The sequence below is a fragment of the Hippopotamus amphibius genome, chromosome 5, assembly GCF_030028045.1.
Source record: "Hippopotamus amphibius kiboko isolate mHipAmp2 chromosome 5, mHipAmp2.hap2, whole genome shotgun sequence".
Lineage (NCBI taxonomy): Eukaryota > Metazoa > Chordata > Mammalia > Artiodactyla > Hippopotamidae > Hippopotamus > Hippopotamus amphibius.
This window is the reverse complement of record NC_080190.1, coordinates 159,883,334-159,893,475: the sequence shown is the minus strand read 5'-3', so window position 1 is coordinate 159,893,475 and position 10,142 is coordinate 159,883,334. Positions and strand designations below refer to the sequence as shown.

General features: G+C 42.3%; 1 protein-coding gene across 2 annotated transcripts in view; it reads right to left on the bottom strand.

The window, feature by feature from the left end:
* Positions 1–9,036: 9,036 nt before the first annotated feature.
* Positions 9,037–10,142, bottom strand: part of NSMCE2 (NSE2 (MMS21) homolog, SMC5-SMC6 complex SUMO ligase) — a 212,349-nt gene continuing 211,243 nt past the window's right edge. For both annotated transcript variants that reach the window (XM_057737092.1, XM_057737094.1), the window contains one exon: positions 9,037–9,377. In XM_057737092.1, coding sequence (XP_057593075.1) covers positions 9,260–9,377 — 118 coding nt within the window. In that variant the 3' untranslated portion in view covers positions 9,037–9,259. The remainder of the gene's footprint in view (positions 9,378–10,142) is intronic.

Below are 10,142 nucleotides of genomic sequence, written 5' to 3'. Positions count from 1 at the left end.
GAATCTGGGGACTCCATCTGAGAGGATCTGAACTACTAAGGCTGGTTCCCTCAGGGGCTTCACACACTCGCTTCATGGTTTGGCCCAGGACTCGGTCTGCGTTCATCCAGCAGTTCTTTCCTGTCAAGCCACAGCCCTGACACACGGGAATGTGCTCTGGGGGGATCTGGTTCCAACCCTGGCCCCATCACTCACAAGCTCAGAGACCTGGGAAAAGATTTCATCTTTGGTCATCAGTTTCCTTATCTGAATCCAGGGCAGTTGGGAGGATTAATGGGATAATGTATGTGAAATGTGTCAGATGAATTCTGACAGATGCTAACTACCCTGGGTCTGGGAGAAACTTTCTCTGTGTTAATTTATGCATACTCCTTCTTACTGAATCTTTCAAGGACATAGAGAACATTCTTTTTTTTCCCCCCATGTCCTCTTTACTAATCAGTGAGCATCTGCGAGGTGCCAAGGCTCTGTGTTAGGGGCTGGAGGGGTGTGAATACAGCAGGCCCTGCCAGAGGATGCCCCAGAACTGTGGGCGAGGCCCACAACAGAGGGGGTACATGTCCACAGGGCTGTAGACCTTCACGGAGCCCTGGACTCCAGGGTGGTTGAGTGAAGTGTTCCACCTCTGTTCAGAACAAGGCTTTTAAAAGCATAAGATTAGGGGGCTTCCTAGGTGGTGCAGTGGTTAAGAATCTGCCTGCCAATGCAGAGGTCATGGGTTCGATCCCAGCTCCAGGAAGATCGCACATGCCGCGGAGCAACTAAGTCCGTGTGCCAAAAAAAATAAAAAACAAAAAAATAAAAATAAAAAAGCATAAGATTACAAAGGAAACCAATAATACTGAAAATATAGTCATGGAACCATTTTGAAAAATGAATTTGTGATCTAGTAGATATCATTCTCTTTTTTTTTTCAATCTTTATTGGAGTATAATAGCTTTACACTGTTGTGCTAGTTTCCACTGTACAACAAAGCAAATCAGCTGTATTTATACATATATCCCCATATCCCCTCCCTCTTGAGCCTCCCTCCTGAGCATCCCTCCCACCCTCCCTATCCTACCCCTCTAGGTCATCGAGCTGATCTCCCTGTGTTAGGCAGTTGCTTCCTACTAGCTATCTATTTTACATTTGGTAGTATATAAACATCAATACTACTCTTTCACTTTGTTCCAGCTTCTCCTTCCCCATCTCCCCATGTCCTCAAGTCTGTTCTCTACCTCTGCGTCTTTATTCTTCCTCTACCACTGAATTCATCAATACCGTTTTTTAAGATTGATATGGTTCTCTTTTAACACAGTAAATGAGATCTAGCAGCAGCTTAATAAGTACTGTATTTTATTTCTTCAAACACTTTTTCTGTTTCCTATTTGTCTTCCTTCCTTTGAGGACTCCAAACACATGTGGGTTAGGCTACTTGATGCTGTCCCTCAGCTGACTGATGCCCTGTTTACTGTTTTCTGTGACATTTTTCTCCCTGTGTTTCCACTGAATAGTTTCTATTGCTGTATCTTCAACCCCACTAATCTTTTCTACTACAGTGTCTAATCTGCTGTTAATCCCACTCAGTGTAATTTTCATTGCAGATATATATTTTTATCTCTAGGAATTTGATTGTCATTTTTATATCTTCTATGTCTCTCCACAATATCCTGTGCTTTATCCTACCTTTTTGAGAACATGGAGTATATTTTCTATAGCTGTTTTAATGTCCTTATCTACTCATTTTATCACCTGTGTCATTTCTGGGTCTATTTCTATTAAATAACTTCTCTCCTTGTTATAGATCATATTTTCCTGCTTCTCTGCATGCCTGGAAATTTTTCATTGGATATCAGACATTGTGAATTTGACATTGTTGGGTGCTGGCATTTTTATTTCTTTTGTGTTCTTTTAAGTATTTTTGAGAAAAAAAAAAAAAAAACTATCTTTGAGCCTTGTTCTGGGACACAGCTAATTAGAGACAGTTCAATCTTTTTTGATCACAGGTCAGCAAATTGCAGCCCAGGAACCAAATCTGGTCTCCCTGTCTGTTTTTGTATGGCTCATGAGCTAAGAATGGTTTTTATGTTTTGAAATTGTTGAAAAAAATCAAAAGAATAATATTTTGTGGCAGGTGAAAATTTTATTAAATTAAAATTTCAGAGTCTGTAAATAAAGTTTTATTGGCACATAGCCACTAGCATTCATTTCCATACTGTTTGTGGCTGCTTTCATGCTACCATGGCAGAGTTGAGTGACTGCAACAGAAACCAAGTGACCCGCAAAGCTGAGAATATTTACTGTCTGGCCCTTCACACAAAAAGTTGCCTACCCTTGCTCTTAAGGCTTGTTTTTTCGTTTTTTAATTAATTTTAATGGGAGTACAGTTGCTTTACAATGCTGAGTTAGTTTCTACTGTACAGCAATATGAATCAGCTATACATATACATACATTCCCTCTTTTTTGGATTTCCTTCCCATTTAGGTTACCACACAGCAATGAGTAGAGTTCCCTGTAGGTTTCTCATTAGTTGTCTTTTTTATACATAGTATACAGTAGGTTCTCATTAGTTGTCTATTTTACACATAGTATCAATAGTGTATATGTGTACAGGTACTGTTAAGCAGGATGGATACATCCTTTAGTCTAGGGTTAACTTTGCCCCACTCTGGCTGGTGGGAGAAGGAACATCCTTGGGCCTGTGTGAGCTCTGGTTTTTGTTCCCACTGATCCCCTGGGAGGTTCTTTCCCAGCCTCAGGTATTTTCCTCACAGGCACGACCTGATGATGACTCAGCTAAAGACTCCAGGGGGACCTTCTACAGGTCTTCAGAGCTCAATCTCTGAGCAGCTCTCTGCCCTCCAGTCCTCAGCTCTGCAAACTCTAACTGCTTGGCCTCCCTGATCTTCAACTCTGTCTCTTTGACTCAGACAGACCGCCAGGCTCCAGCTAGGTCCCTCTCTCTCTACGGTGGCCTGGGAACTCTTCAGGCAGGAAGCCAGGGCAGCATCCAATGTCTGAAAATCATGATTTCATACATATATTGTCCACAGTTTTAGTTGTTAAAGGTGGGAGGTAAATCCAATTTCTGTTAGTCTATCATTGCCAGAAGCAAACTAAGTGCTGTATTTTAAAAGAAGAGATCAGTATAAATTTATCTTTGCAACAGGAGTGTTATGTGAAAATGTCATTTTTATTGGCGATGAAGTCACAGAGACTGCTGGTTCTATGGGAGTTGATCGCCTACATTTATAATTGTAAGAAATCTTAAATTTTGATTAGAGGTTAGTAAAAGTAAAGATGTCATTTTTCTCCCTGTACTAATTTTATTACAGACCTTCTGAATTTTATTCACAGTCTTATGGGGCGGGGCAGGGGTGGGGGTGGGGTGGTCCATGGTTTCCTGGTTAAGAGCTCGTGTGCTGAGATGCTAATAGTAATTTTTCCTTCTGAGTACCAAAGAACTTTTAATTAGCCCTCTCATGGAGTTTATTGCAATTGCCTTGTAATTTTTCAAAAAGTCCCATGTTTTGTATAAAACAGAACACTCAGTTTTTTTTTCTGTGGGTAAAAACATCCCAAAACGCCTTCCAGCATAGCATCCATGTTTCATCACCCTGAGCCTTGTCTGTGCTGCTCTCTGGACTCATCAAGTCTCCGCATTCCTTGTGAACTCTGGTGACCGTAACCAGCTCAGGGCCCCACGCAAAGCCTGACGGCCAGAGTCTCCCCTGACCCTGAATGACAGCTTTTTCTGTACATTCCAGCAGCCTTCTGACTTCTTAACAGCACTGCTCTTCTGGTTTGTATTCTGGTTATGACGGAGGATGGTCCTTGGGCTGCCTCCTTTCATACGTGTATCTTGCTTTTTCTTTTTGTTTTAAAACAAATTCTGTATTTGATCACAAAAAAAATTCCCACTAAATGTTCCTTTTTGTGGTCACAAATGTTTACGGTCTTGTTATAAGTTTGGGTCATTCTGCCAACCACTGAATGATTACGGGGTCATCTTCAGGGGCTCAATTTCATCCTTCCCAATGGCAGGATGAACAGAGAAAAGAACTAGCCAGGATTTTCACTCCATTATATTATACTTAAAAAAAAAAAAGTAGCTAATTAGAACTACTGATTACTATTAACGATCACTGCATGTGAAATGAACCTAAAATTGGGAGATTAACACAAATAGGTAAAATCAAGTTCCTTACTATTATTAGTCACTATTTAATCTTATCCTCTCATTAACTCAACATATTTTTTAAGTAATTGCTTCTTTTTTTTTAAATTAATTTATTAATTTATTTTACTTTTGGCTGTGTTGGGTCTCCATTACTGCCCGCAGGCTTTCTCTAGTTGCGGAAAGCAGGGGCTACTCTTTGTTGCGGTGCGTGGGCCCCTCATTGCAGTGGCTTCTCTTCTAGAGCACGGGCTCTAGGCACATGGGCTTCAGTAGTTGTGGCACATGGGCTCAGAGGTTGTGGCCTGCAGGCTCTAGAACAAAGTATCAGTAGTTGTGGTGTACGGGCTTAGTTGCTCTTGTGGCATGTGGGATCTTCCCAGACCAGGGCTCGAACCCATGCCCCCTGCATTGGGCAGGCAGATTCTTAACCACTGCACCACCAGAGAAGCCTCAGTAATTGCTTCTTTTAATCTTGGATTTCTTGAGGCTTGAATAGAACTCTTTATTTCACTCTAGATTCAAAAATACTTCTTAGAATATTGATAGAGATGTGGTTACCAGCTGAACTGGGGGCACCAATAGGTTTTATAGCTGCCCAGTCTTTCAAAGGACCAGGGGGCAAGCCCTCCCCTCCCTCTCCTGTAAAGCAGTTCGCCCCTCAGCTTATTTATATCATTTATATATCATAAACTTCACGTGTTGTAAGTGTTGGATTCAATGACTTAATAAACCTAGTGTTGTGTAACCCTCACCACAATCCAGTTTTAGAGCACTTCCTTCACCCCAAAGCAATTCCATTTTCATCTCCAGCCTCAGGCCACCAATACTCTACTTTCTGTCCTTCTAGAGCTGTCTTTTCTGGATTCACACACTATTTGATCTCTGTGACTGGCTCCTTTTATCAGCATCACGTTCAGCCACATTACAAGCATTGATACTTTCCTTTTTATCACCACGTAGTAAGTATTCCATTGTAGGAACCCACTGCTTCTGTTTAGCCATTCACCAGTTGGACGTTTGGATTGTTTCCACTTTTTTGCTATTATAAAGTGCGTTCCTTATGAATATTCATACACAAGTCTTTGTGTGAACATAGTTTTGACTTCTCTTGGGTAGATACCTAGGACTGGAATTGATGGGTTGTATGGTAAACTCATGTCTAATGTATATTTTTTAAAGCCAGACTTTTCAGTCACTGCACCAATTTGCATTTCCCTAAGCAATGTATGAGGGTTCCTGTTCCCACTCAGATTTAACTGCCTTCTTTTCAGAACAGTTACCCGCTTCCACAAAGTTTGACACAAGCTAGAAGGCAGATTTCCACATAGTAGATTTCCAGTACCACTGGGTAATCCACCCTCATAATTTACTCCACCATCTTCCAATCAGAAGGTTTCACAGACTTTTGATTAACTTGTTTTGAATCTTGCTACCTGATTTACTAACACACAATTTTTACTTCCTCGATAATTTTCCTGTACTTCCTTTCTTTGTGTTACAGTCCTCTATACGTGGCACTTACGTAACCTTTTATGGAATTTATTGTTTTACATATCTGTCTACCCCAACTAGACAAGAAGCCCTCTGGAAGGAATATTTTTGTATTCAAAGAGACTAACACAAAACACAGCATCAAGTGGGCCTTAAAAACTGTTTGCTGAATAAATACTTAAGGATGCAATGTACACACTGGGTTCAAGTATATTCTAATTTCCAAGTCAGCTTGTTTTCCTTCAAAGAGGCCATATACTTTGCATAGAACCGACTCACTGAATAGGAATTCTAGGGTTTAAAGAAACGCTGGCAAGAAGTCCAAATCTTTTAGTTTATGTGACAAATCTGAGGCCTGGAACAGTAAAGTGACTTGCCCAAGGTCATCCGTATGTGCTGGCCAGGAATATGCCATAACTTCTGGAAGAAACCCTGTCGTGAAGACAGCAGGTGAACTGAAGTGTTGGGGAGGCAGGAGTGGGACTGGTCTGTGGTAGAATCCTGAATGCCAGGCCTAAAGTTCATTCGATAGGAAAGGATATAGAATTCCCAATCAGTATTCTAGTAGATTAACATGGGAGGGGGCAGATGCGAGGCGGGAGACCAGCTGGAAGGCTGGAGGGCAGTCTAAGTGTGGAGCCAGGAGGGAGGGCCTGGACTTGGTGGGGTGTTTGCAGAGGGAAGAAGGGGAGGGGCACTGGGCTACGCAAAATGCACCAACAACTGAAAGACGGTGCACGCCCAGGAAACAGTGGTCTCAGGATCAGAAATAAGGAAGGTGGGACAGAAGTGCAGGTCCGCCGATCATTCATGCATCCTCTACAGCCCTGGGGCAGGGAGGCTAGTGGGTGAGAGCATGCCCTCTGCACCCACGGTTCCCTCCCAACAGAAGCTCCACCACCACCACTCACAAGCCAGTGACCTCGGGCCCATGACTTAATGACTCCAAGCCTCAGTTTCCTCATCTGTAAAATGGGGTGATTACGCTTCTCTCTAGGGTTGTAGGGAGGATTCACTTAGGTGATACGTTTAATGCCTTAAACCTGAGCCTGGTGTGTGCCCAGTGATCAGTTCCCGGCAGCCTCGGTTCACCTTAATCTCTCTGTCCTCACAGGAAACTTCACTTGGGGCATGTTCAGCTGGGAGCTGTGCTCCCAGCAGGAGTTGCTTCAAGCGGGACACTCCATGTTTGAAGTTCTATGTACGATGAGAAAGAAATCATCTTATTGTTTGGAGTTTGTGGTAATGTTTTAAACTTACTCAATTGGAAATTTCTTAAAGGAACTAGCAGTTTTTTTTAAATGCCATGTTCACACAATTGTCCAAGTCCTAAGTCAGTCATATCTGAAAGAAATGATTTAGCTACAGCGCCCGGTGCAGTTTTCAAATGCCACTCAGGGGGTGATCTCAAATACGACGGCGGCTACGCTGGGGAAAAGGGGATGGAACTCCCACGTCCTCTTTGACTAGAGCTGCTTCCCTTTTAGCTGACATATATTCTTGCATTTCTCAGTAAGACAACTACCGTTTCTTTTGAAGAAAAGATCTCCCTTTTGGGGAAAACTCCTGTAATAGGAGTGCAACATGCACACCAGGTGGATAATCGCAACCAGATGGTGACGCTTCAAGGATACAAAGAAGTTTTATATAAAACTTCAAATCTGTTAATCGTCTGGACAAGTATATGTTTCTGAAGATTAAAGACGGAAAAAGGTCACAGGACACCAATACCTTTCCCATAGCAGAATGGTGTCCGCATGTTTCTAACTGATAACCAGTGTCCACACCAATATTCCGGAATTCTCTTTAGGAAGAGTTGGGGAAAATGCAAATCAAACCCTGGGCAAGCATTTCATGCTTGTCCCTATCTGTTTAGGAAACAAATCATTTCACAAAAGAACCACATTCCACGAGAAGTATGTTTGTTCTGGCTTAAACATAATCATTTCCTCAGGAAGTCTGATTCAGGTAAAGCATCTTAAGAAACTCAAAATTACTCAGTTTGTAGACAACTGAGTGTTATATTTCTTTCTGAATTCCATGAAAGTGTTTTCAAAATTAATTCTGCTATTTTAGACTATGCTTTGACACTCAACTATGTTATTATTTCATGGGATTTACCGCCTATTAGATGTCAAATCCAGTTACTTCCTACATTTTAGTGGACTTTTTTTTGCACATACGTATATACTTGTTTATTTACAAAAGTTTCCATTTTTGTTTGTTTTTTGGGCACACGGGCTTAGTTGCTCTGTGGCATGTGGGATCTTCCTGGAGCAGGGATTGAACCTGTGTCCCCTGCACTGGCAGGCGGATTCTTAACCACTGCGCCACCTAGGAAGCCCTACAAAAGGTTCCATTTTTAAATGCAGACTTGGAGTATATTTTTAGATTCTGAAAAAATCAATAGGGAGGAGGAGAGCATGTGATTAAGAATCCAGACATTGGGACCAGTTCTCATCCCAGCTCAGCCACTTACCAGCCCTGTGACTTTCCACAGTCACTTCACTTCTCTGTGCCTCGTTTAACCTATCTGTAAAGTGGGAATAATAACTGTACCTCTCTCCTCAGGCTATGAAAATTATAGGAGTTAATCTATATATAAAGTGCTTGGAATAGCACCTGGTACACAGTAAGTGCTCAATAAATGTGAGTCGTTAGTTATGCTTGGTTTCCTAGTGTAGTCAGGGTACACTTCATTCGGTTTAACTGATTATTCTAGTTGATAAAAGGCTGCTATGGAGACTATGAACAAATTAGCACTTTTCACACAAATAGAATATAATCAATAACATTCAGTTTAAAGACCCTGCTGGTCATAAGTCCACAGGCTTTCAGGGCTGAAGGGACAACAGAGAATATGTTACTCGGTATCTTCATTTCGTGGCCGAAGACCCCCCAGGCCCAGGGGGCTGAAGCCACTTACCGAAAGCCACGGAGCGAGGCAGAGAGCAGCCAGGATGTGGTTGCTTCCGAAGGACGCTTCAGGCTCTCAGAGGCTGCAGCAAAGTTTCCATTAATGGCTTCAGTTATCATCGCACTGATAAGCCAGCTGCTGGAGCATTCTGTGCCCGTCAGAACGACAAATAAAAGCATTTACATGTTTGGAAGTGTCAATATACAGAGTAAGTATAGGCAAGGAAGCTGGCTTTGCCTCACACCCTCATGCCATTCTTTACTATTGTCACAGAAAACGCTTGCAATTGGGGTGTTTCCATGTGCTTCCATTTCAAACACCCCTTGCAAGACATTTTTTCTGGGTCAAAACTATAATTAAAAAAAAGTCTGAAGGATTAGAACTAGAGAAGCCTGGCACCACCCAGCTTTTACCACTGGAACCATTTACACCTCGGGAGCTGCACAGATAGGACACACGCGGATAGCCAAAGTTTTATTTCAAATTACAGAACACTTAAAAATAAACAATATGATACGCTTGAATGTTGATTGTAACATAGAAAAAGGCTTTCAAATACACTAAAACCTTCAGTTTTACCCCAAAGTATGCTATGCAGCCAGTTGAAGTGCTCTGACAAGCACTGCTCTCTACAGATGGCTGGGGTAGGAGGTAGGCTGCGGAGTTCCCTGCAGGCAGGTGGCTTTTCCTAGTCGGAATGATGATGTTTTTTCTTGTTGTGGCTCTCGATCGCCCTTCTCAGCGCCTCATCCTGGATGAGGTCAGACACTCTCACCTCTGTGTGGCTACAGCCAATTTTCGGGCAACTGTGAGGGATGAGAAAATCAAGTCAGGCCGCTTCACCTTAATGCCTTCAGCACACACTTCTCTCACATGCAAGAATTTAAGTGGGGGCATTTTTTTTTAATTGAATGCAAGATGCTTTAAATTCTATAGTGTTTTACAATTTTCAAAAGTTTCACACAGATGATTTCACATAATCCCATAAAAACCCCGCTTTTTTCCTCCTACCCCTATCTTGCCCCTCCCCCCAAGCCTCTCCCCACTGGTAACCACTAATTTGTTCTCTATATCTGTGAGTCTGTTTCTTATTGTATTCAATAGTTTGTTGTATTTTTTAGATTCCACAGATAAGTGATATTATACAGTATTTGTCTTTCTCTGTCTGACTTATTTCACTTCGCATAATGCTCTCCAAGTCCATCCATGTTGCTGCAAATGGCAAAATTTCATTCTTTTTTTTTTTTTTTTATGGCCGAGTAGTGTTTAAGTGAGGATGTTTTACCAAAAAAGGAGCACGTTAAAAAAATCAGGACCGATGTGCACTCATTCATGTGTTCGCCGAATGCCCACCTGCGCCAGGGCCTGTCCAGTGCTGGGGGCAGGGCAATGCCCACTTCATGGCGCTCACTTTCCAGTGGGGAGACAGATCATTGCTAACTCACCGAATAGAGGCTTGCTGTGAGTTCAGGTGGCATTAAGTGCTATGAAGGCTAAAGAAGCAGGGTCAAGGGACAGTGTGAGCTGAGGGGCTTATCTAGAGGGGGTCAGGGCAAGGCTCGCTGGGGAGG